Here is a 26,924-nt window from a genome sequence, read left to right as displayed (position 1 = left end):
ATATTTGTCATTTTATGGAATCCTGACAACACCTTAAGAAGTAGGGATTATTAGATCACTTTTGTGCACAAGGAAAGTGAAGCTTGGTGAGGCTGAGAAACTTAGCTGAGGCCACAGGGTAGCACTGGGGTCTAACTTGGGCCTCCCGATGCCAAAACCATTGATCTTTTTCTCCACACAATGCTGCTGCCAGTTTCAGAAAGAGCCATCTCTGTCTTTTCCTTCCCTGTGTCACCATTTAAATTCAAACCTCCCCATCCATGCACGTGTCAGTGCAACAGCCTTTTAACTAGTTCCCAACACATTAGACCCGTAGTTCCTGAGCTTTGGTTGAACAACTGCCAATCTGGCTGCTCTCTAAGGCAAGACGTCTGTGGCCCAATTATACATATACATTAAAAATGCTATTAATATCTGGTCAAACTTGTATTAGATAAAATTTCTTAAAATACAATATGCTTTGGCACCGTAACATTTATTACAGGTGAAGATTAGCTTGCATTGGTTACAGAATTTGGTGCACATCAATGTGGTAAAATGTCATCCAGGTGCACCTTACAGCCTTTGCAGGGGACCGTGTGCTCCCTTCTCTCCAGCCTGAGATGTGTTCTCACTGTTGTTGGCCACAGGCACTGAGAGGACTGCATCGTGGCTCTGGGACACCAGCTACCTCAGGTACCTCCTTCCACACCCTGTCTGCTTGACTAAGTCCCAACTTGCCTTCACTGCGCAGGGCAAGTCCTGTCCTTGGGGAGGCCTCCTGTCCCCTCAGACTGCCAGTGGTGGCCCTTCCTCTGCTGCTCTCAGTTCCTTCAGCTCTCTCTGTCCAGAGAGTGACCTTGACGGCCATCTGTTCTGTCTTCTGAACTGTCCACGTCACGACCATGTCTCATGCTTGTCTGCCTTTTCACAGGCCCTTCATGGCATCCTAGCAGCCGTTTGCTGACAGTGGTCATGCCTAACGAACGAGGTAGACATTTCCAGCTCTTGGGTTTGCTCTGGTCATTTTGTTTTCGACAATCAGTGTTGTCAGAAGAGTTTACTAGAGACACAATAAAACAACTTCAGAGGAAAACTGAAGTTAGGAGTTTCAAATGCAAAAGGCGTCTCTGTGAAAGGGAAATGTCTGGTAAGAACCGCGGGATCTTGGCGCCTGGCTGGCCAGTCAGTGGAGTGTGCAACTCGTTGATCTTGGGGTTATGAGTTCGAGCCCCAGGTTGGGTGTAAAAAGAACAGCAGAATCTAGGTGAACTTCTCATAGAAGGTCAACCAATCTTTTTATTCTGGATGCCCACATTGTCCATTTTCCCCAGGTTGTTTGGGTGTGTGTTAGAAATCAGACATGTAGTACTTAAGTCAGCTGGATCTGTTGTTTCAGCAATGAGCAGTTCAAGTGGGAATGTTTATTTCTTTACACAGACATACATCTGCTTTAAAGTGGCCCATATGCAGGAAGGAATGTCTTACCAGCACACATAAAACAGTGATTTTTAATTATCCTAATTGCTTAGGAACCCAAGTGATTTAAAAAGTTGTTACCCTCTTACGATTATAGGATTAAATTAAAGAATTCAATACTAAATCATATACAGTATGATCACAACTTAATAAAGAAAAGATATGGGGCGCCCGGGTGGCTCAGTTGTTAAGCGTCTGCCTTTTGCTCAGGTCATGATCCCAGGGTCCTGGGATCAAGCCCTGCAGTGGGCTCCCTGCTTGGCGGGAAGCCTGCTTCTCCCTTTCCCACTCCCTGGGCTTGTGTTCCCTTTCTTTGTGTGTTTCTCTTTGTCAAATAAATAAATAAAATCTTAAAAAAGGTAAGAAAAGATAAGGGCAAAAACCCCATTAACTAAACAAACACATTTTTGGTGAGTGTAAGAAATGGTGAAAAGAATGCTATAGGGGATGATCACAGTGGGAGAATCCACTGGACTGAGCAGTATTTTCCAAAGTGTATCCACAAGCAGTGCTTGGGAGGAAACTAATTGCCTTCCTGTCTTCAAATGCTGGGGGCCACTGCAAGCCCACATGGTTTCAACTCCAGGGCTCCTGCAGCTACGGTCGGACCTCCCTTCCCATTTTCCACGAAGCTTCCCTCCTGGCTCCATCATTCCTCTGAACCTAGGTCACCAAGGTCACCATAACCTTTTTAGTTCTAATCTAATTAAAGGACTGGTGGCGATTTGCATCTGAATTTTGTATCGCTTGACCTGTTGACTCCATGCTCCTCAGGGATGTATCTTCCTCTCTCAGTTTCCACGACCCCAGGCTCTCCAGCCCAGTCTGGGGTCCTTGCTCAAGCTTCCTTCTCTCTAGGATCTCCTCCCTTCTCAAGTCTCCTTCTGCCCTCAGCTTAAATGTCACTCTTAGAAGCTGGTTTTTACTCTGGTCTGGTGACATGCCCTTTCTGGGTGTATCCCTCATGCCTCCTGTGCTCCGCTCCCTCACACAGCTTTTCACGCAGGTGATGTTTGGAGCCTTGACTGTGTGTCCCTGTTCTTGCAGGGCGAGAACGCTGCTTGTTAGTCAGTGGACAGTCAGCACAAAGCCTGTGCTCATCTCACAGAAGATGCTCAACAAATATCAGCTGAGCGTGTCAAGGACTTGAGGATCCCCAGTATCCAGCAGTCCTGGATTCAAGCCCCCGCTCTGCCCCTTACTGTTAGGAGTTAGCTGGACACTTGGGTAGTCGGGGCCCGGGTCCCCAACAAGAAAATAGGGAGCTGGGATGTGAAGATGAAACCGCACCAGCATCCTGTTTCACAGCTCAAACGAGACCTCAACAGCTTCCTGTCTGGCAGCCTCTGCAGAAGTGACTTCTGCAAGACATCCTGAGACAAGACAATTAACCATAAAACATCGGTCACTGTCACAGGTCGAGGCAGTTCATCCCCACGTGTCAGCCCCAAAAGACCATCAACACGAGAACAAGAACCCAATAGGTAGACAGGTGCATGATCAAAGCCCTAATTGGCACACAGTAGCAGCCAATCCACAGGGGACCCCCACTCAGCTTGCTCAAGATAATTCTGTAAAAGAGCTTATAAAAACCCCTAGATCTGAATGCCCAAATGGCAACCCTCTCAGGTCCCCTCCCTCTCTGGGAGCTTTGTCCTGTCGCTTGATACACCTTGCCTTTCTGCCCACCACTCTTGGTCTGGTCCACCTCTTCATTCTTTGAAATGGCATGACCAAGAACCGCAGGCACTAAGGGACTAAATCTTGTAACCTTACCAGCAGTGTGCCCTTGGCAAGGTTAATATCCTACCCTAAGCTTCAGTCACTGCTCTGTGAATAGAGATCATTGTCATTCTCCAAATGACTGTGAATGGGTTTGTGCTTCCAGAACCACCTGCGGTTAATACAATACCTGACCCTCCCTTCTCCTCCAAGTCCTACACTCAATTCCAGGAAGCCAAAATTCAGGCCTGTTCTAATCGATATCCCTAGTGCCCAGCACCGTGATGGGTTCTTAGTGGGATTTTTGATCAAGAAATGCTTGAGGGAAGGCAGCCAAGTTAAAGACAGAAGAAGAAAGAGGTAATACAGGGAATGTGGACAGCAGGGAAAAGGGAGGGGTACAGCACAGACACAATCTCTGAGTTGCTTAGGTGGCTCATCTGCTTTCGAAGGACTGGGCTGAGCACACTCTCTGCCCTCTGAGATAACCTGCCTCTGCTCACTCTGGCCTCGGTGCCAGTAGGGAGGCTTGGTGCCCATGTGACCGGCCTCACTCCCTTATTGGAAACAGCTGCACAGACAGCAGCCAGGGGCTGGAGCTCCAGGAGAGGATTTCACAACCTCTGGGGCCGAGCTTCAGATAAGTTTCAAACATTGTTTATGTACATTTACGTGGGTGTTTCCCGGGGTCTTGCGTCTCTTCAGATGGCAAGGAGGCCAAGCCTGGCCAGATAGGCTCAGAGCGTGCCTGAGTTTTTTGTTTTTGCTGATAGTAATGGAATGTACCGGTCTCCCGCCGTCAGATTTGGGAGAGACAGAAGAGATGAAAACAAAGAAGACAGCCAGTTCTAGTGGGTCCCTCCCAGAGCACATGAAGGGGGATGGCCCAAATGGAGGGAAAAACAACAGGGGAGGGGTTAGACTGGTCAATATATCCGTTGAATTCCATCCAGAAAAAACCAGAGTTACAGTTCCTCTTTTCCATCCTTTTCCCCTAAGCAGTAACAATAAGATAGGGGCCCAAGCTGATGTTAATCTTCCTGGTAGGAAAGGGCCTGGTGAAAGCCCATGAAAACAATCATCATCCATCTCCCTTATGCCTGTGAGACATAGGCACAGGGCTCGGAAGGAGTGTGGAGAGTTGCCTTCAAATTGATGAAGAAGGAAAGGGAAGACGCTGTCTTGGATGAAAAATAGGGAATTGGACCAGATCACTAATTCTTAACCCTGGTTGCCATTAGAACACCTGGGGGAGCTTCTAAAAACCCAGTGTCCAGACATCATCCCAGATCAATGAAATAAAACCTTTGGGGTGGGATCCCGGGGTCAGTGGTTTTTTTTTTAAAAAGATTTATTTATTTATTTTACAGAGATAGAGCGAGTGTGGGCAGGAGAGGGACAGAGGGAGAGAGTGAATGAGAATCTTCAGCAAACTCCCAGCTGAGCACAGAGCCTGATGCGGGACTCAATCCCACCACCCTGAAATCAAGTCCTGAGCCAAAACCAGGAGTTGGATGCTCAATCGACTGAGTCATCTAGTCCCCTGCCAATCCCCACACAGCATGTCAGTGTTTTAAAGCTCCCCAGGTAATCACAATGTGCAACCAGCTTGAAAATCACTGGATTCCATGAAACCTGATCTCTGAAGTTCCCTTATATCCTTACATTTGAAATTAGGGTGTTCTTTCTAAGTCAAGTTATTTTTGGTGGGTTTTTCCTGGTCTTTGCAAGTCTGAAGTCTCAGAATGTCACATTGAGATATGTGTTTTAGAAAAAGCATAGAACAGTTACATATTGGAGGCAGGGGGATGGTTCCAGCAAAGGGTATCGTGTGCTTAGTGAACTCTACATTTTCGGAGAAGATGTGTTGCTGATTTGCTACTTAAGTGGTTTCTTCTGGCACCTTCTCTTGTGTATTGGCTCAAGGCTTTCCTGGTTGGATACCAAGGAGCAATAGGACTGTGAGCCCACCCCAGGAAGAAAAAGGAAGCGGGGTGGGGGGAGGGAGGTGGGTGGGAGAGAAGGCAGACTGGAAGCTCCTGTCTCCTGCTGTGGTCCCATTCATGTTTTCCCTGACCTGGGGCTTGGACGGCTCTGAGGCGGTGGGCGCCAGTCCCAGGGAAGGGTGTGGCTCTGGGCTCCAGCCTCCGTAGCCCTCAGCTCTGTGGTGGAGGCTGGAGTCTCCTTGGGCAGGCAGCCTCAAAGACTCTGTTGGTGGGCCCCTGTCTGCCTCTGCAGGGCTGGGGTGGGTTAACTGTGGGGAGGATAGGGCAGATAGGAACAGAGAAGGGAGAACTGCCAGGTTTCTGTGAGGTCAACATGTGTTTGAAACGATTCAGAAAGCAATGGAGAATGTAATTAGGTGATTTTTGTTTTTGTTTTTGTTTTAAAGGAAAAATTCAGAACCTGTGACTCTTGTTCACGAGCACATGTCTGAATGTAGTCATTTCGAGTTTATGGAAAATGTGGTCAGGCCCATAAATCAGGGCTGAGGAATTCTTACGGAGTCATCACCGTGTAAGTGATGCAGATCTGTAGTGAGTCTCCTGAAGTTATGCAAAACAAAAAAGAATAAGCATGTAGACAAAACTAGAACATCATCCTCCCTCCCTTGGAATTCTTTCCCGAGTTGCCACAAGGCAGCTTTGGTCCCTTCCTACCTATTCTGTGACCTTCCTTGAGTAACTCCATGCATATGTCAAGATGTCTGGGGCCTTGTCATGATTACAAGGACACAGTTCTCAGCTTCTTTTTTTCCCACGTGTCTTAAAATTTTACCAGGATTTCTATCAAGAAAGCCCATTTATTTTTTTTTTTTTTTTTCCCAATTTATTTATTTTCAGAAAAACAGTATTCATTATTTTTTCACCACACCCAGTGCTCCATGCAAGCTGTGCCCTCTATAATACCCACCACCTGGTACCCCAACCTCCCACCCCCCCGCCACTTCAAACCCCTCAGACTGTTTTTCAGAGTCCATAGTCTCTCATGGTTCACCTCCCCTTCCAATTTACCCAAATTCCCTACTACTCTCTAACGCCCCTTGTCCTCCATGCTATTGGTTATGCTCCACAAATGAGTGAAACCATATGATAATTGACTCTCTCTGCTTGACTGATTTCACTCAGCATAATCTCTTCCAGTCCCGTCCATGTTGCTACAAAAGTTCGATATTCGTCCTTTCTGATGGAGGCATAATACTCCATAGTGTATATGGACCACATCTTCCTTATCCATTCATCCATTGAAGGGCATCTTGGTTCTTTCCATAGTTTGGCGACTGTGGCCATTGCTGCTATAAACATTGGGGTACAGATGGCCCTTCTTTTCACGACATCTGTATCTTTGGGGTAAATACCCAGGAGTGCAATTGCAGGGTCGTAGGGAAGCTCTATTTTTAATTTCTTGAGGAATCTCCACACTGTTCTCCAAAGAGGCTGCACCAACTTGCATTCCCACCAACAGTGTAAGAGGGTTCCCCTTTCTCCACATCCTCTCCAACACATGTTGTTTCCTGTTTTGTTAATTTTGGCCATTCTAACTGGTGTAAGGTGATATCTCAATGTGGTTTTAATTTGAATCTCCCTGAGGGCTAATGATGATGAGCATTTTTTCATGTGTCTGATAGCCATTTGTATTTCTTGATTGGAGAAGTGTCTGTTCATATCTTCTGCCCATTTTTTGATGTGTTTGTCTGTTTCGTGTGGGTTGAGTTTGAGGAGTTCATTATAGATCCTGGATATCAACCTTTTGTCTGTACTGTCATTTGCAAATATCTTCTCCCATTCCGTGGGTTGCCTCTTTGTTTTTTTGACTGTTTCCTTTGCTGTGCAGAAGCTTTTGATTTTGATGAAGTCCCAGAAGTCTATTTTCGCTTTTGTTTCCTTTGCCTTTGGAGACGTATCTTGAAAGAAGTTGCTGTGGCTGATATCGAAGAGATTACTGCCTATGTTCTCCTCTAAGATTCTGATAGATTCCTGTCTCACATTGAGGTCTTTTATCCATTTTGAGTTGATCTTTGTGTACGGTGTAAGAGAATGGTCGAGTTTCATTCTTCTACATATAGCTGTCCAGTTTTCCCAGCACCATTTATTGAAGAGACTGTCTTTTTTCCACTGTATATTTTTTCCTGTTTTGTCGAAGATTAATTGACCATAGAGTTGAGGGTCCATATCAGGGCTCTCTACTCTGTTCCACTGGTCTATGTGTCTGTTTTTATGCCAGTACCATGCTGTCTTGGTGATCACAGCTTTGTAATAAAGCTTGAAATCAGGTAAGGTGATGCCGCCAGCTTTATTTTTGTTTTTCAACGTTTCCTTAGCGATTCGGGGTCTCTTCTGATTCCATACAAATTTTTGGATTATTTGCTCCAGCTCTTTGAAGAATGCCGGTGGAATTTTGATCGGAATGGCATTAAAAGTATAGATTGCTCTAGGCAGTATAGACATTTTAACGATGTTTATTCTTCCGATCCAAGAGCATGGAATGGTCTTCCATCTTTTTGTGTCTTCTTCAATTTCTTTCATGAGTGTTCTATAGTTCCTCAAGTATAGATCCTTTACCTCTTTAGTTAGGTTTATTCCCAGGTATCTTATGGTTCTTGGTGCTATAGTAAATGGAATCGATTCTCTAATTTCCCTTTCTGTATTTTCCTTGTTAGTGTATAAGAAAGCCACTGATTTCTGCACATTGACTTTGTATCCTGCCACGCTGCTGAATTGCTGTATGAGTTCTAGTAGTTTGGGGGTGGAGTCTTTTGGGTTTTCCATATAAAGAATCATGTCATCTGCGAAGAGAGAGAGTTTGACTTCTTCATTACCAATTTGGATACCTTTTATTTCTCTCTGTTGTCTGATTGCTGTTGCTAGGACTTCTAATACTATGTTGAACAAGAGTGGTGAAAGTGGGCATCCTTGTCTTGTTCCTGATCTCAACGGGAAGGCTGCAAGCTTTTTCCCATTGAGGATGATATTTGCTGTGGGTCTTTCATAGATAGATTTGATGAGGTTCAGGAATGTTCCCTCTATCCCTATACTTTGAAGCGTTTTAATCAGGAACGGATGTTGGATTTTGTCAAATGCTTTTTCTGCATCAATTGAGAGGACCATGTGGTTCTTCTCTCTTCTCATATTAATTTGTTGTATCACATTGATTGATTTACGAATGTTGAACCATCCTTGTAGCCCAGGGATGAATCCCACCTGATCATGGTGTATAATCTTTTTAATGTGTTGTTGGATCCTGTTGGCTAGGATCTTGTTGAGAATCTTAGCATCCATATTCATCAGTGATATTGGTCTGAAATTCTCCTTTTTGGTATGGTCCTTGCCTGGTTTGGGGATCAGGGTAATGCTGGCTTCATAGAAAGAGTCTGGAAGTTTTCCTTCTGCTTCAATTTTTTGAAACAGCTTCAGGAGAATAGGTGTTATTTCTTCTTGGAAGGTTTGGTAGAATTCCCCAGGGAATCCGTCAGGTCCTGGGCTCTTGTTTTTTGGGAGATTTTTGATCACTGCTTCAATCTCGTTATTAGATATCGGTCTATTCAGGTTGTCGATTTCTTCCTGGTTCAATGTTGGTAGTTTATATTTTTCCAGGAATGCATCCATTTCATCAAGGTTGCTAAACTTATTGGCATATAACTGTTCGTAGTAACTTCTGATGATTGTTTCTACTTCCTTGGTGTTAGTTGTGATCTCTCCCCTTTCATTCATAATTTTATGAATTTGGGATTTCTCTCTTTTCTTTTGGATTAGTGTAGCCAGTGGCTTATCGATCTTATTGATTCTTTCAAAAAACCAGCTTCTAGTTTCATTGATACGTTCTACTGTATCTCTGGTTTCTCCCTCATTGATCTCAGCTCTAATCTTGATGATTTCCCTTCTTATGTGTGGAGTTGGTTTGATTTGTTGTTGATCCTCCAGTTCTTTAAGGTGTAGAGACAGCTGGTGTGTTCTGGATTTTTCAATTTTTTTGAGCAAGGCTTGGATGGCTATATATTTTCCCCTTAGGACCGCCTTTGCTGTATCCCATAGGTTTTGGACCGAAGTGTCTTCATTCTCATTGGTTTCCATGAATTGTTTCAGTTCTTCTTTGATCTCCTGGTTGATCCAAGCATTCTTAAGCAAGGTGGTCTTTAGCTTCCAGGTGTTTGAGTTCCTTCGGAACTTTTCCTTGTGATTGAGCTCCAGTTTCAAAGCATTGTGATCTGAGAATATGCAGGGAATAATCTCAGTCTTTTGGTATCGGCTGAGTCCTGATTTGTGACCCAGTATGTGGTCTATTCTGGAGAAGGTTCCGTGTGCACTTGAGAAGAATGAGTATTCTGCTGTTTTAGGGTGGAATGTTCTGTATATATCTATGAGGTCCATCTGGTCCAATGTGTCGTTCAATGCTCTTGTTTCTTTATTGATTTTCTGCTTCGATGATCTGTCTAATTCTGAAAGAGGCGTGTTAAGATCACCTACGATTAGTGTATTCATATCAATATGACTCTTTATCTTGATTAACAGTTTTCTTAAGTAATTGGCTGCTCCCATATTGGGAGCATAGATATTTACAATTGTTAGATCATCTTGGTGGATAGTCCCTTTAAGGATTATGTAGTGTCCTTCTGTATCTCTGACTACAGTCTTTAGTTTGAAGTCTAATTTATCTGATATGAGAATCGCTACCCCAGCCTTCTTTTGAGTCCCATTGGCATGAAAGATGCTTCTCCACCCCTTCACTTTCAGTCTGCGTGTATCTTTAGGTTCAAAATGGGTCTCTTGTAGACAGCATATGGATGGGTCCTGTCGTTTTATCCAATCTGCAACCCTGTGCCGTTTTATGGGTGCATTGAGGCCATTCACATTGAGAGTGATTATTGATAGATACGTTTTTATTGACATCGAGTTACCTTTGAAGTCTTTCTTTCTGTAGACTGTCTCTATATTTCTGTTCAATGCTATTCTTGGGATTTTTCCTCTTTTATAGAACCCCCCTTAATATTTCCTGCAGTATCGGCTTGGTGGTTGCATAGTCTTTTAAGTCTTGCCGGTCTTGGAAACTCTTTATCTCTCCATCCATTTTGAATGTCAGTCTTGCTGGATAAAGTATTCTTGGCTGCATGTTCTTCTCATTTAGTGCCCTGAATATATCTTGCCAGCCTCTTCTGGCTTGCCAGGTCTCTGTGGACAGGTCTGACGTTATTCTGATGGGCTTCCCTCTGTAAGTAAGGAGCCTCTTTGCCCTGGCAGCTTTCAAGAGATTATACCTACAATTATAATTTCTCAATTTGACTATCAGGTGTCGTGATGTTTTTTTGGAGTGTATAATCTTGGGTGGAGACCGTTCAGCCTCTAGTACATGAACGCTGGTTTCATTCGCGAGATTCGGAAAGTTTTCATGAAGGACTTGTTCCACGACATCTTCTAGACTTCTTTCTTTCTCCTCCCCTTCAGGAATTCCAATAATTCTGACGTTGGAACGCTTCATGGCATCACTTATTTCCCTAATTCTGCTTTCGTGGGATCTAAGCTGTTTGTTCCAGGCTTCCTCCTGATCCTTTCTCTCTATCTGTTTGTCTTCCAGATCACTAATTCTATCTTCTGTCTCAGTTACCCTAGCTTTGAGAGAGTTTAGATTGGATTGGAACTCATTGAGAGCATTGTGGACCTCCTCCCTGGTAGCTTTAAGCTCTGCCCTAACATTGTGAACATCCTGTCTGGTCGCTTTCAGTTCGGCTCTAATCAATTCTGTTTGGTCATCCATGGCTTTCTCCAACCTAGCTATTGCCTGGATAATTGTTAGCCTGAATTCTCTTTCCGACATATTGTCTATGTTGATAGCCGTTAGCTCTGTTGCGGAAGGTCCATCCTCTGTATTTTTCTTCTGTTGGGCATTCCTCCTCCTAGTCATTTTGGTGGGAGAAGACTGAACAGATGTACCTGGATGTATCAACTCTGGTGCAGTCAAGGTGCACCCTGGAACACTTCCTGATCTCCGTCTCAGAAGCCTCAGTCTGGGTGCAGAAGCTGAATAAATTCCCCCTTGGATGCTGGCAGTGCAGGTTCCAAGTTAAAGACCCTGGGGGCGCAGGATCTTTTGCTCGTCCCCAAAGCCAAGGCAGTGGCGGCTGTCTGGGAGCTCCTGACCGCCAGAGAGGTTCCAAGCAGCGATCGCACACTGAGATTTTGCCGCTGGCCAGGGCTGGGAGTGCCCGGCTTGCGCGCACCTCTTTTCAGAGGCAGCTGTGGGTCGGGCGCGCGTCTGGGGCACTGAGAACGGGGCGCTGGTCCGTAAGCCGCAGGCTGGGCTTTTGCGCGCCTCTGTCCGGGGAAGAGTTTCGCGGGCGCGAGGCTTAGACTTTGAAACAATGGCCCGGGTCAAGAAGCGCCCCAGGGCCTTAGAAACCCAGGAGAGCTGGAGCGACGTGCACGCGCATCTCAAGCTTTGTGGTAGGGCTAGCGCAAGTTCTGCAGACCGGCTCCCATCCCCTCACAGGAGCCGGAACCCCGCGCTCTGGGGCACGCTGGCGGCTTAGGGACCAGGAGCCGGTTTCTCCGCCGCACTCTCTCTGCCTCCGCGCCGGGGAGGCCGTCTGGGACCGGGGACTCAAGCCCCTGTCCCTAGCCGCTCCGATTCCCACAGTTTGCCCCCGCGATCCTTTGCTGTTTTGGAGTGCTTTCAACCAGTGTCCGAGTTAATGCTGGTCCCCAGACGCAGGGCACTCTCGCTCGTATCGGGGTATTACTTTTGCACCGGTCGCCTCTGGTGGCTCCCTCCCCCTTTTGTTTATCTTCCGATATCAGTCCGCTGTTCCCATTCCGCTTTACCTGCTCACTGGCGTCTTCTGCCCCTGTAGAGATCCAGACGTGTATAATTCTGATCTCAGGCTGATTTCATGGGTGATCAGAGTTCTTTGGTAGGTAATCAGCTCACTTTGGGGTACCAGCTGAAAAGACGCCTCTTCCTAGTACCCCGCCATCTTGTCCCCCCCAAGAAAGCCCATTTAAAAGTAGGTGGGACAATAATCCATTTGGGACAGTGCCGAGAATATTGTCAATTGTATCCTAATTCTTAGACCTTCTGTACTTCAAATCTATTACTTTGTGTGATCAGAGAATGAAAACTCAAGGCAGTATTGTGTTTCTTAAAAGCGTAGAGCATATCTTCAAATGTTAACACAAACTTTCATTCAAAATTCTCAAATAGGAGATTCAGTCTAGGTGTGATTCATTAGAGGATATCCTATTGTTGTTGGACTTATCCCTTTGGCCTTTTCATGCCAAACACTGTTGGTTCTTATATCTTATCCATGACACCATCCCCTACGACTTCTCAGGTTGATTCAGCTTATGAATGTGTTTCTGCCAAACTGGTCAGTGGGGGATGGAATGTTAACAAATCTTAGCGGAGATGTTTCTCGGGTGTTCTGAAGAAATGGGCTTGTATACTTGACCAGCATATTCTGTCACAAAAAACAGTACCGCTGAACCTGAGTTTAGGTATCTAATTGTTTTCTTTCTTCATTTGTTAGATGAGGGTCACGCATGCTGAAAAACTTCTTAATTTCCCACAGAAACCAGATGTATAAGGCCAAACACCACCCCAAGTTTACCAAGTTTACAGCCTAGGCTCATTTCTGTTAACTGTAGACTTTGTACTTTAAATTTTGCTATCTCAGTGTGTCCTTATGGCCTTTCACAGACAAACTACGAATTCCACATGACAATAAGAGCCACCTCAGGTCTGCATTTATATGACCTGGTTTCTTGCACATCATACTTGCTTGCTGTCCCTGCCACAACCTGTAGGCAGGAAGGGCAAACTGCACAAGCCTTGAAACTTTAGACCAAATCTCTCAGCAATAAGTCATCCACTGTCACCAGGTGCATAGGAAGAGGGGAAGGGCCTGCCTAGTAGGCTGCACTCTTTGGTTTTATGAGTTGTCCCATGTTGAAGAGTGAGCAGGGTAAACAAGTGGGTACATCTGATAGACATCAGTTGCAATATGCTTTGAGTTTATGCATCAGCCCTTCACAGATGGTAAAAAAGGACGAAATAAATAATGACAGTTATATTTGCCATTGCTTGAGTGATGCCATTGCTTGGTGAACTGTGTGTTCACCATTGGACCAAATTCTTTACAATTCTTTACAAACATTACCTTCTCCAACCAACCGATGTATCATCTACTTTATAAAGCTGAAGTTCAGAGAGTTTAAGTAACTTGCCTGGAGTTCTCCTGCCTAAAGTAAATTCTTTATCTGATTTGAAAGGGGTTCCAAGTCAGACACCTTTATTTTGCTTTTGGGTTAATGTGTCTGACTCCCAGAGAAGTGGATGGAAGATGTAGTTTGCTGAGAGTTGAGGGAGAACTTGGTCCCAAGCTTTGTTTTATAAAGTTTAGGGATGAGAGACGAGCTCTTACAAGAAGACAGAGCAACAATGTGATTTCGGCGGAACTGGAGCTGTTTCTAGCATTTTCGTTATGTGAACACAAGTTACTCAGCTTCTCTTGTCCTTCATTTTCTCATTGACAGAATGAAGATGGGCCAAATGGTTCCTAAGGGTCTCTGCTGGCTCCTCCCTTTCTGCCTCCCCTTAGTTGGAGACTCTCCATGCTTGGGCCTGACCATTTGGGGCAAATCCTCACCAGGGCAGAAGGCCCTTCTGAGATCTTGGACTAGCTGGGCACAATACCTGATGGAAGTTTGTGGGAGTTTTCTGTGGCCCCTATTTCCTCATCCCATCTTGTGGCTCTGGCATCTTGCTGGTCACCATAAGCCACTGCTCTGGGGAACAGCAGGCCTCTATCCTGGCACAGCCTAGGCAAGAGCCAGCCTTGCCTCTTTCACTCATTGTACATAAGAATTAAGAAGCTCAAGTCCTAGGATGTTTAACTTGACTTATTTCTGTCAAAATCCTTTCCAGAAAAAACAACACTCAAGGTCTTATAGAAACCAGAATTTTTAAAATTTTCTCACAACATAAAATAATAGCTGTATATATCTGGAGTTATTCTAGTTCAATGAAGTCAGAGGGAGAGAGAAAAACAATGTGTGTGTGACACCACGAATGAATCCTACCGTGTCTCCCGGCTGTGGACGCATCACAGATACACGATCATATCCTTTCCTTAGTAGGACCCATAAGGCATCCAGTTTTCCCTGCAAAAGGCAAAAACAAAAACAAATGTACCCAGGTTACAAATGAAACCAGAGCAGTGGCCGGCACAGACATGTAGACCTTTCCATGCTTCTTCAGTCATGTGAACAACATACCACTGGCAATGTGGTTGTAAAGGCTAAGTGACTCTCCAGGCCCTAAGTTCAGGGGCCTGCAAGAATGTAGGGGGAGAAGAGACCCATAACAGAAGGCTCTGTGCTCAGGAGGGTACACCTGAGACTAGGGGACAACCTCAGATTTGCAAACACAGAGTTCATTCAGGCTCTCAGCTTTTGCTTTTACCACATTTCCAGCCATATCCTCACACCATGGATCTATCCTTCCAACTTCCACTGAAGTTTTTTCTTCCCACTTAATGCCCAGAGTTCACGAATGAAGCAATGATAACAAATTCAGGAAAATTACTTAACAGAAATGTCAATGGAGCAAGACCAATGAAAGGCCCCTGGGATGCAGATCCCGAGCTGTCCCCTAGGCTCACTCAGCACTTGCTCACTAGGACTTGCTCAGGTATCCCAGGCTCGAGGGACAGATGACCAAACATCCCAGATCACTTGTAGGTAGTGGGTTGAATCTGGGAAGAGTGGGTCTGTGAGTGCTGAAGTTTTCAGTGTGTGATAAAGGGAGTCTACTCCCTCTGGCCATTCTTGTTCCCCAACCATGTTGAAGGAGGCCGATTTCCCCTGCTGCAAATACTAAAAGGAGACAATGACATTTATTTAGCTCTTCTCTATTAACCTTTAATATATTATCTTCCAAGGCAGAAAGGACTTTGAAAATATGATTAAGTTAAGGATCTCGGCGGGGTGGAAGGGGTTATCCTGGACTATGCAGGTGGACCCAATGTAACCATGTGGATAGAGCCTTAATAGAGCAGGAGGGTCAGGGTCTGAGAAGTTGTGCCAACAGATGGAGAATCAGAGTGATACCTCTGAGCAAGATTCAACTCATGGTTGCTTTGGAGAGGAAAGTGGGCCAGAAATCAATGAATGTGGGCAGTCTCTAGACTCTAGAAAGGCAGGGAGATGGATTCTCTCCTGGAGCCTCCAGAAGAGATGTAGCCCTGGCCTTGCCTTGATTTTAACCTAGTGAGACATATTTTGGGGTTCTGTCCTTCAGAACTATGGAAAGATAGGTTTGGTTTAAGCCACTAAGTTAGTGGTAGCTTATTACAGCAGCAACAGACTGATGTAGCCCTTTTTAATCCCTGACATAGTCTATGTTTATTTGCCTATTGTCTGTCTCTGCCAACCAGAATGTCAACTCCAGGAGAGAAGAGGTGTCAGCTGGGTTTGTAAATTGCTGTCTGTCCAGTCCTAGGAGAGCATCGGGCGCTCAGTAGATATTAGTTGGATGAATGACTGAATTCAGTGCTTCTAATTGCTGGGCTAGGTGCTATCACAAGGGTCTTCTGGCAAAGTCCAAAAGGATTAGGGAGAGGAAACACAAGGTCAGACTAACAACTAATTTGCCTAGGCACACAGCTTGTAAATTGGAGAGATGCGACTGGACCCCACAGCTGTGTAATTCTAAAGTTCACATACTTTCTATTATTAGATTCTTTCCTGTGCACATCTTTCTGGCTGGAGTACTTGAACTTAGATCCTTTAGAATAGGGTTTCTAACTCCTTGGTTGCAACTCTTCAAGCCCTCATGAAACAATGTTGTGTATTAGGACCAAAATGTTTAAGAAGTAAAACAGAAGCGGAAGGGAAATACTTGAGCCATTTGCCCATGGCGAAGATAACTATCATTTTGTGACAAATTCGTTATCAGTTAAATTTGTCTGGGCATGTATATGGTTGGTGTTTGTGTGCCCACACAATGCACACACAGGTACATACTGGGCTGAACTGTGCTTCCTGCTGGGGTCTCAGCGAGCCATGTGTGAAGGCCATTAGCTGAAGGGGCCTCTACAGGATGATGCCGAAAGGCTGGGAAATCCAGAGCCCTTCAAGTTGCTTGACACAAAGCTTTTGAGGCAGAAGCACCAATTTTAAGAACATCATCCTGAAGACTTCATGCTCTGGCCTTGTTTTCTGGTGGGTTATATTCAAATACAAAAAAGTCTGCTCTTGAATCTCTATCAACTCTTGCTCAAGTCCTTGCGGGTTAAACTTCGTCTTGCTAAGTGTCATGTTTCTCATCTCTTTTGGTGAAGTATTTACAAAAGCCTCTAAAAATATTTTAAAAGCTGGATGAGACTGCTGCTGTGTTCAGCCTGGTTTTTTGCATTAAACTATTTCAATCACCAGTTAAATGTTTTCCTTTAAGATTCCTTGGGATAAGCATTTATATTTCAGGATAAAACCAGGTGGGTTTCCTGGACGGATGCCTCTTTTCTTTCGCTATGCCTCTATTCTTCGCACATACTGGGACTCCCAGAATTCGTCCTTGCAAATGAGCCCACCCACAGCGTTCTGTGTGCTAATTACTCAACTGCTTTGCACCGGAGGAGCAATGAGACTGGGCTGGAAGATTATCTGCAGAAATTTAAAGCTAAAACTACACGCAGAGCAAAAGAGTAGAGCCCCCCTAGATGCGTCATACCATGAGAATCGGCAGGAAGTCAGGTTTTCTGGTGGCAGCGGGTCGTAGTTTGATACTTAAGCACAAAGGGACAATTCAGACAACCTGAGTTTGTATTCTGGGTCTGCCCTTCCCGGATCTGCAGCCTCAGGCAAGCTGGTTCAGCTCCTTAAGCCTCACCTTTCTCATCTTTAAAATGGACCACAATGTACCACCTACCCTATAGACTTGTTATAAAGGCCTACAATTAGATATTGGAGTTAGATACTCATCTCATAGAAAGTATTCATTAAATGTTATCTGTGATCATGGGAAAGTCGTTAAAATGCTCATCTGGGAGGCTCTGCAGAAAGCAGAAAAAAACACAATCCAGTGTAAGAATCCGATAATGTGAACTTTACCAGTCTTCCATTCTGTGCCTCCAACCTCTTCCTCCCTTTGCTCGGGCCACACTTCTCATTGTCCTCCAGCCTGCTATGGTCTGGCCTCTCTGGCAGTGTTTGGTAGCCATAACACTCCACCAAAGCTGCACCTGCTCAGGCCACCCATGGATCCCAAGTGCCAAATGCCTTGGCCATGGCTGGGCCTCATTTTACTCAATTCTGAGATCTGATGCACAGAAGGGATCTGATGATCCCTTCTGCACACTTTCCCTTGGCCTCAGTGCCTCCAGCCTCTGCCTGCTCCTTCCTACCTCTTGGTTAAGGTCTTTTCAGCCTCTACCTGGTGCTCCCCTCAGCCTTCCTCCAGCCTCTCCCTCAGGCTGAGTGCTCCCCTTGGGGGGCACTCACTAAGTCTCTGGGGTCAGCTTCCATCTGTCTGCTCATGGCTCACAAATTCTACCTTTAGGTTAGTCCTCCCTTGAATTCTGGATCCAATTACCTACCAAATCTTAGTTGTAAGTCGGATGTAGCACAGGTATCAAAGACTGAACCATCCTTTTCCCCAACCCGCTCCCCCTTTTGCATACCCTGTTTGGTTCCTGGCACCTTGGACATCTCCCCTGGCAAGCTGGACACTGGAGAATCATTGTCACATCCTCTCCCTTGGCCAATTCTTCCTACTCAACTTCATGTCTTACGGACATTCCTTGTGTCACAGCTCTCCTGTCACTGCTTTCTGTCCACCCTGTCCTATTGTCTCCATGGCTGCTGCCTTGGCCCAGGTTTCAGCTCCTGTCACTCATCCTGTGAACAGTTTCCTGATTGGTCTTTTACCTCCAGGCTCTCAGGCCTCTCTCCTGTACGATTAATAACAGATTTCATTGCTCTCTCGAATGGATGCTTTGCCGTTAATAAAATAAGCCAAGAAACATCAGTATGAATTTAGGTATGTTATCTAACCTCTCTGTGCCTTAGTCCCCCCCCCCCCCCATAAATGGGAACAGTAGGAATTTCTACTTCTGAGGGTTGATGTGAGAAATAAAGGAGCGAGTACATGGAAAGCCTTCAGAATTGGACCTGACTTACAGTATGTGTCTCACCCAGGGGAGGGCTTTATTCGGGTGAGCTGCTGTCCTTTGGCTCTTCTGGCCAAGGTGAGACTAGTTAGTTAGTCCTAGTCGTACTCTCTGGGCTCTGAGTTCTAGTGGTCCCACAGATGAGCCTGAAGTCCCATCTCTGGGGCATAGGAAACAATCTGGGTAACTGACATTTCCAACACCTCATTCTGCTCCCATGGCAGGTAGCTTTCTTTGCAAGGGCTAGAGTGAGTTTTAGAGTAAGTGCAAGAAGAAGATAAAAAATTACTCTCTGAGGTCAAGGAGAATTCTGTAACAAAGGCTGTTGGAACCTTAATTTTTCTGAACATGGGCAGAAGCCTATCATTTCAAGACAGAAGTTAATGAGGTTATTAATAATAGCCCTTTGGGGTGTGAAAAGGCTTGGGAGATTTATCCAACCAGTCCCTGGGCTTTACCCAAAGTCTAGGGAGGAAGAGGCCTTTGAGTCGACTCCACTGTTTATCTCTGATTTGAGTGTCCATCCTACACAGGCCTGTCCATAGGACGCATTTCAAGACACTGGTCCTGCCCCAGGAGAAACACCCAACAGCTGCTGGGAAGCTGAGACAGAGATTTTCCCATTACCCTCAGGCCCCACTGTCGAAATATATGGGCTGGCATTTAAGTTTAACTTTCTCTCATAGGAAGTTGACATATTTTGACTAAAAAATCAGAAATTTACCCAGTCCAGGCTCCCAAACTATACCTCAGGCTCAGACAACCTTTGAATCCACAAGGCAGGCAAATGGGAGCTCTATGTCAACTCTAGTTTTTGTTTCTTCCCAAACAATAAGGCAGGGCTGGGAATGTTTATGCGGCCATCATTCAAAGTATCCTGGTGCCTGAGGTTTGTGGCTGAGTTTCCTTTTCTCTCCTTTTTAAAGTTTTGGCCAGGCAACAGCTGTGTCTTCTCTTCTGGTTTGTCTGCCTTCGCTGCTGGGAAGTTAGTCAGACGTTGAGAATTTTGAGGGTAGCTCAACGATAGAGCTGTTATAGACTAACAGTAGGATTTTTACACCTTAAAATATATGGTAAATACTGTGACCCATGCTTCTCTTTAGATGAAATAAATGAATGGATAATGTTAGAAACACAGCCTCTCATGTGCACACGCACACACACACACACACACACGTACACTCACACACAGTCACACACAGGATACTTTTTGCTTTGCTCTTTTTGAGATTTGGTCATTGTTTAAAAAAAGCTTGCAGCTATTATAAAAAGTAGCCAGAGAGGGACAGAAAAAGTCAGTTCAACATCAGCGGCCTATCCTACAACACTTCGGGCTTTGGTGGGTCTCTCTGACATGCAGCTCCATCCAGCACAGTTTCATGGCTCAATGCTGCTTGATTCCAGGGTCAAGGTGCTTTAGGCCAGGGGTGAAGGCTGGCCTGACAGAAAATGAACAGAACAGAAGACCGCCCCCTACCCCCCCACCAGCCTCTGTGAGTATTACAGGCTAACTCTACCCCTTCACCATCTGGCTCTCTTGCAAAGAACAGCCAGCCAGTCTGCCTGGCCATGCAGGGTCTGGCTTTTGTCCTTCGGCTGTCATTTCTGTCATTTCTAGTCATATGGAGGAGCTACTGGAAAGGGAGAAAATGGTTTCTCTAAAGGCTCCAAGCCTTCCAGCAAACCTGAAAACAGTGCTGGTTTTAATCTGTCTGGAGGCCATCTATCTGGGTATTACTTAACTTGTCTGAAATGGTCAGTCCCAATTTAATGAGAAGCATGGGGTGCTGTCAATCCGGGTGGGGGGTGAAAACCGAGCAAAGGCAAATTAAGGCCAAATATCGGAAAATTTCCTGGTAATGAGCCTGGAATGAGGAAAGGGTGAAGTGTGGCTGCTGTGGTCAGTGCCCTAAATGAGACTGGGGAATGGTGGAGAGAAGCCCATTGTGGACTTCTTCTCGTGATGAGTCCCCACTCGGTTCCTTTAGCACAGGCACTCATCTGCTTCTCAGCTCCTCATACTTTGTTCTAAAAAATGCATGATAAAAGGGAGTCAAATGCGATACATTAAAAGATGTATACGATTCTGACTACTTCCATTGGGGGACTTTCATAATAGTCTTCCCAGTAGCTCTTAAAAGTTTTGCATTAGGTGGGAGTATTGTCCCTATTGTAGTGGGGGCAGAGAGCTGACTGGTCATTCTCCATGAGCTGCCTGCCGCCACCCACTCTCTGCCTTTCTCTGCCTTCCTAGCTTTAAGCCCTAGAAGGCTGACCTCTGCAGATAATACCATCTGGTTTCCCTTTGGTTTGGCCAGTAGGTGGTACCAGAGGAGAAGAGCGCAAGATGAGGGAGAGGTCGGGGCATTTGTTCCTTCTGTTTCCTCCCTGACCCCCTGCCTTCTTCAGTGGCTACATTCTAATAGGATAGGGATCTGAAAGCATTTTCTGCAAAGGGCCAAAGAGTAAATATTTTAGGCTTTGTAGCTCAAGAGACAAACTCTGGGATATTATATAGGAACTTCCATAACCATTTAAAAATAAGGAAAACCACTCTTAGTTTGTGGGCCATCTATAAACAGGTGGTAGGGAAGATTTAGATTGCTGATTCCCTCTCTCCGGCCACAGCTCCCAATGGGTATCCTCTTCTCCTTGCCACTGGTGCCCACGACACCATCTCCCCTCCTTGTCCTTTAGGCCCGGGGTGCAGCTCCCACTGTTGCTGGTCCCTGTGTGCCTGGCCATCGCCGTGAGTTACCTCAACCCTGTCCTCACCAAAAGTTCAACCCTCTTGAGGGTGCTTCTGTTTCCCACCAAGAAGATAAATCCAGTGAGAGGGCTCAGGAAGGGGAAGCAGAGTTTATGGAACTACATGGGCTAATGTTTTTCCCAAGGCCCTGTGAGGTCCACAGGAGCCTCCGTGGGGCTCATCACGGAGCATGAAACTTGTTCAGCAGTATGAACGCGGAAGTCATGGTGACAAGTCTGCTTGGAGACTTCTTCTGGAGAGATGGACAATTTCACTTTTGAAACCCTTTCTGGGCTTCTATTCTGAAACCTCCTTGTTTCTAGCTTTCCCTCCACCAGCCGGCCCATAAACACATAAGATGACCTTTTTTTCTCTCCTCTCCTCAAAGGGATGCTGAGGAAAATGTCACCTTCTTCGTGTTGATGGTGCCAAAGTGATCTGTGTGCATCCTGGGAGGTAGCTAAACCAGAAGCATACTCCGGGGGTGGTTTCATAGTTAATTCTAGATGTCAGCTCTTTAACAAGAGATGCTGGAGGCCCTCTGGTGGGCCAGGCACCATATTATCACCCACTAAAGATGAGGGAACCATAGCTGCTGTCTCCAGGAGGTCTGGTCTGCTACGGAGAAGGCTCCAGCATGAGCAGTCTCACCCCCGGGCTATTGCAGAGAGTGAGCCGAGCAGGCATTGGCTGGAGCCACCCCACCAGGAGGAGGCAGTCCCCGTTCCCAGGTTAGAGCAGGGCGGTTCTGCTGAAGGCCTGGGCCTGTCCACCAGCATTCCAGGTCTCTTCCATCTGGTTCTTTGGGGTTTCCTTGACACTCACACTCTCAACCACTTCACACAACTACAGCAGTTGTGTCTGTAGGGAAAAGGAGCCACGAACTCTAACGTGGGCCTGCTCGCTGAGACTTCCGGCAAATTGCTAAGGTGTGGTCATGGTCTCTTGGCCAAGTGCCAAGGTTCCAGCCCTCAGGGAGGCAGCACCCCTTGGAAGCCCGGAGGGAACTGTCGGTTCCAGACAATTTCTTAACTGGGCTTGTTCAATCCCAGCTTGCTACCCCCACAGCCAAAAGTCGCTGATTTAGTAGATGTGGGTTGGGCCCAAGAATGTGCATTTCCAGTAAGTTCCTGCTGCTGCTGGTCCAGGGACCACACTGTGAGAATGAGCAGTTGAACACAGCAACCAAAGAGGAAGCCCAAGAGCAGGAACTGTGGAGGGAAGAGTAACTGGGGCAACAGAGGGGTGTGCCATAGGGAGTCTGGATGCTAAAAAGGGGGCACAGGCTGGGGGGAAAGGAGTTTCACTGGATGAGAAAAAGTGAGCGAGGAGTGATGGCCCGTGTGTCTTTGAAAGTTGCTAAGACTAAGATACTCAGTCTTCAGGCCTGGGAATCTGTATTTTTAAAACTCTCAGGGTAACTCTGATACTCACCCAGGTTTGAGAACCTCTGTCTGCTTAATATCTGGCATGACCCAGCACAAATACTCGCTGAATTCATACTAATTCCAAGTGGGTGTTGGGCGTGTTTTTAGCTTTCTAAATCTAGTCATTCTCTCTCCCTATTTATTTCATAAAACTCCATCCTAAACCACCAGTTAGCAGAGGAGTAACCAGCTCTCCAGAAGAACTGGATTCTTCAAACAGAATTAATGTTCTTTCCAAATCCAAGATTACAGAAATGAAAACCTGGCTATGACCAAGTATGTTGTGTTAGTCACAAGGTACGGATTCCTAAAAACGACATAATAGAAAATTCCCTTTCTTGTTCATCTCAGAGACTCTGCTTGGCTCCTTCCTGTCTGCACACGCATGCACGCCATTGCATGTCCTGCATGAGAAAATAATTAGAAGCAAACAGCTGTTAGGCAAGCAAGCTGCGTTTAGCCCACATCTTTCCAGAGTTCAAGCCATTGCCCTGAGGGGCCAGGGCAGGGGGTGGGGGTGGGGAGGGACTTATCTTAAAAAAGAATCTCCCTGCTTTAAACACAGCAATCCAAAATGAAAATTCAGTGCTGTTAGCATGTAGCTAGCTTGGCTGAGAAGAGACGATTACCAATGACATTTCACTCCCTTGTTTAAAATGGTTATTTCTTTTAATTTTGTAGGACAAGGGGTGCTCTAAGATTAGCAAATAATTTAGTGAATGATGAAGATTATTTTCACTCTCACTGGAAGGGGGGTAAGGCCGTGTGGGTGTGTGTGATGAGAGCTGGCTCTCACACGGGGTCTTTCACTTGTGGCCTTGGACTTGGCCCAGTTTCTGTTTGCCCTACAGAAATAGAGGAAGAACAAGAGGAAGAGAAGAGAAGACTTCAGGAAGCATTAGCTACCTTCTAGGGCTATACTTCCTAAGAGGCCAAAGAGGTTTACTTTCTGGAGCTGTGCAGGGGAAGAGAGAGAGAGAGTGGAGAAAAAAAGGGGTTTTGTTCACAGCCAGGAAGAGTACTCGCTCTAGCTCCATGGCCAACACCTGAAAGGCTGTCAGGGGGCTAAGGGGAATGGGCTTGTGTTATGGCAAGAGGACGAGAGAGAAGGCATCAAGGGGAATGCAGCCATTTTTGTTAGTGGAACTGCCTACCCATGAAGTCATGAGCTAGTAGAGAAATTTGTAGTCACCTTCTGGGGTTACGTCCCTAGTCCCTTGACTCCTAGTCCACTTGCGTTCCACTAGAGTGCCATGGTGATTTTAAAAAGCCTAGTCTCAACTTTGATACTGTCGAAATAGAACAAGTAAGTACCTGTACTTTTAAGTCCATGATTTTAGAACTGTGTTCCCTTGTGATACTCTGGAATTTGGTTGGCTATTTTATCATGTCAAGACTCTGATTCTGCCTATGCAAGTGTCTTAGCAGGAGTGATGATGATTTCTGAGTAAAGAGAGACACACCTTGATCGGGGAGTACCACTTCCGAGGGGAAGAGGGCCGCCGCATGTTGTTGTTGAGATTTCGAGGCTCAGGGAATTCATATTCCTGCTCCGGCATCTTGACTCTGGCATTCTTTGCCTTTTCCAACTTAGCACCTTCTTCTGTGGAACCTTTTTCTCCCCAACGAACCTAAGATAAATAACATATAACAAAATAAAATGATAAAATGAAGTATAATGTCCCTGGAGAACAGGCGTCGTACATACACAGGTGGCATGCAGTGTGAGTGCGGGAAGAGGAGGGTATGGAGAAAGGAGAAGAGGAAGGGTTGAAGGGGCAGAGAGAGCAAGCTGGGCAGATGGATCTTTAGGGAAGGAACTATCCACGCTGTGGGGACAGCATGTGCAAAGACCCCGCAGACCCAGGCAAGAACTTTGGATTTTATTCCAATGAGAGAGAAAACCACTGAGGGGTTTGAGCAGATGAGTGAAAACTATTCTGACTCAATGGTGGGCAAGATACCGGGTTGCGCCGTTAAAGGGGGGATACCTGCCATCTCTCCATCTGATGCCTTATGTAATCCACATCCCCATCTGACCTCAAGTATGAGTTGTCACCAGTTTCCTCTGGTGGCTGACTGGCACACAGATGTGAGTACGGGAAACTCTGTTCTTACCTCCATCCTTTTAATGCCTCCAACGCCTCGCCCGCCATAGTAAGAGGCATCTACAGTAGGCCACTTTTTCTTGGGCAGACCGTCATCATCTTCTTCCTGCAGAAAGATTGTCATACATGAAGAAAGCAAAGCACAAGTGTTCTTTGTACATGTCCACTTTGGCAAAGTGGTTGGGAGGTAACTGCCTGGGGTAAACCCCAGAGTTCCTGGGGCCTTCCTTGGAGCAAGTCACTTTACTTCCTTAACTGTAAAGTTGGGGTAAAAGCCGAATGACCTGGTTAGGTGCTGGCACAATCCTGGGATTCGTTCCCTTGTGCACCTCTACCCCTTCATGGGGTATTTCATCTAATTCCCTCTACATGTTGATGACTTGTGTGTTTACATCTTCATGCCCGACTCCTCTGAACCCAAATGTTGACTTGACACTGATGTTTCCTCTCAGGGGATAATAACCATCTCAAGAACACCACATCAAAGAGGAGCCTCCCCACATCCGTACTTTAAACTGCTCCTGCTCTAGTCTCTTCCACTGCCTGGAGCCACTCTTGAATCCTCTCTTTCCCCCACTGTCCTTCCCCGAACTCATCTCAGTTTGCCCGCAACTTCTGTTGAGCTTAACTTCTAAAAGATCCCAAATCTGTGATTTCTCCACCTTCACCTCCCTCCCACCCCACTGGTCCCAATTCCCCTACACTTTCTCCATCTAGGTTGCCTAACTGACATCCCTGCTGCACTCCTCGCCTACAGTTCATTCTGCACAGACCAACAGAGAAGAATCCCAACCCCGGCTCTGCCCTGCAAGCTGCGGCTTTAGCTCATCTCTCCAGCCTTCTTCCTTACCATGCTGCCTCCCTGAACTCCAGCCTGTTTGCCCTCTCTCTGTCCTTCAGAGACTGAGCGCATTCCTGTCTTGAGGCTGTGCACTAGCTGTCCCCTTCCTTGCCCAGGAATGCTCCCCTCCCTGCTCTTCTCGTGGCCGGCTCCTTCCTATCACTCCTGGAGAGGTCTTCCCTGGACATCCCTCTAAAGTAGGCCCAGTCTCTTCATCCCATCAATCTGTTTCATTTTCCATAATGGGTCCCAACATGGCTTGACATTTATTTATGGTTGGTCTCTCCAGGCTGGAATGTAAGGGTTCCATGGAAGCTTCTGTTTATTGGTTATATTTACCATGCTTTTTGAATGGCACCTAGCATGTGGGAGGTGCCTAAGAATTATCTGTCAAATTTATAGACAAATGAGAAGAAATGATTCAAATAAAACAGTTAATCCACTGCCTGCAACTTAGCTCAGTGACCAGAAGTTAGCACTTATTATATATATTTTTAAGATGAAGGGAAAAACAAGAGGCACTTATAATATTATGGATGGAGAAGGGAAGGATAATTAGAAAAACTGCTCCTTATCTTGGCCCCGTAATTATTCCTGTTGAGGAGAGAAAAATATCATCATCTACAGCCATGGCTAGGTTACAGGGTGGTCGTGTGATTTCCCTCCTGGATGAAGAAAGGAGGCTGAAGAAGGAGTCTCTGCAAAGCAGGAGAATAAGCCAAAGAGGCTGAAATTGTTCAGAACAAGCCTGCTTCCCCATCCTGTGTTGGTGGTACCAGTGAATCAAGGACTTGGAGTAGAGTCCTAGGTGGAAAGGGGCATCCCATGCAGGGGGCAAGGAACCGAGCAATGACAAGTCATCAGCAGGACAGAGATCCAGAGATAATAACAAAACAAAGCAATAACATACGAATGCATTAAGACTCTCTGGGTGACTTGCTTTGCTTGGGATGGGTAGACTTCTTTTTAAAAAAATTTTTTAAATTTTATAGATCTTAAAGGACATGATGATCACAGCAGACCAGGGGGATCCGCAACATATTGGCAGCTGATACTTGGGTTGGTCCCTCTGTCTTTTTAAAACAGATCTGTCCTCCTTCACTGTGGGGCCATGAGCCCTGAATGCTGAGTGGATTCTGTTGCCCTTGGATTCTAGGTCTTGAACGGAGCGCTGGTGCCCAGGAGGTGGTCAATAAGCAGGTACTGCATTCGTACCACAGCTGAATGTATGAAGCCCTTGCCACGTATGTGCCAGTCAGTCTTCCAAGTGCTTTAGACGCATCCACCTTTTAATCTCACAGCAGGCAGCATGGTTCGTTTTACAGAGAAGGAATAGAGCAATTCAGTGACTTGGGTCACCCTGCTCATGGGGGCAGAGCTGCCTTCGAGCCCACTCTCATTTCTCATTTCTTTCTCAGTGTTGGCACTCACTCTCATTTCAGTGTTGGCAACATCCTGGGTT

At 45.9% G+C, this 26,924-nt stretch overlaps 1 protein-coding gene across 1 annotated transcript in view; it reads right to left on the bottom strand.

The window, feature by feature from the left end:
• Positions 1 to 26,924, bottom strand: part of ANTXR1 (ANTXR cell adhesion molecule 1) — a 227,831-nt gene that overhangs the window by 40,124 nt on the left and 160,783 nt on the right. Inside the window, exons 15-17 of the mRNA XM_044261288.1 lie at positions 24,632 to 24,727; positions 23,977 to 24,144; positions 14,250 to 14,330 (exon numbers count right to left, since the gene is read on the bottom strand). Coding sequence (XP_044117223.1) covers positions 14,250 to 14,330; positions 23,977 to 24,144; positions 24,632 to 24,727 — 345 coding nt within the window. The remainder of the gene's footprint in view (positions 1 to 14,249; positions 14,331 to 23,976; positions 24,145 to 24,631; positions 24,728 to 26,924) is intronic.

This window comes from Neovison vison, chromosome 8, assembly GCF_020171115.1.
Source record: "Neovison vison isolate M4711 chromosome 8, ASM_NN_V1, whole genome shotgun sequence".
In the NCBI taxonomy this organism is placed as follows: Eukaryota; Metazoa; Chordata; class Mammalia; order Carnivora; family Mustelidae; genus Neogale; species Neogale vison.
This window is presented reverse-complemented; position numbering and strand designations above follow the sequence as displayed.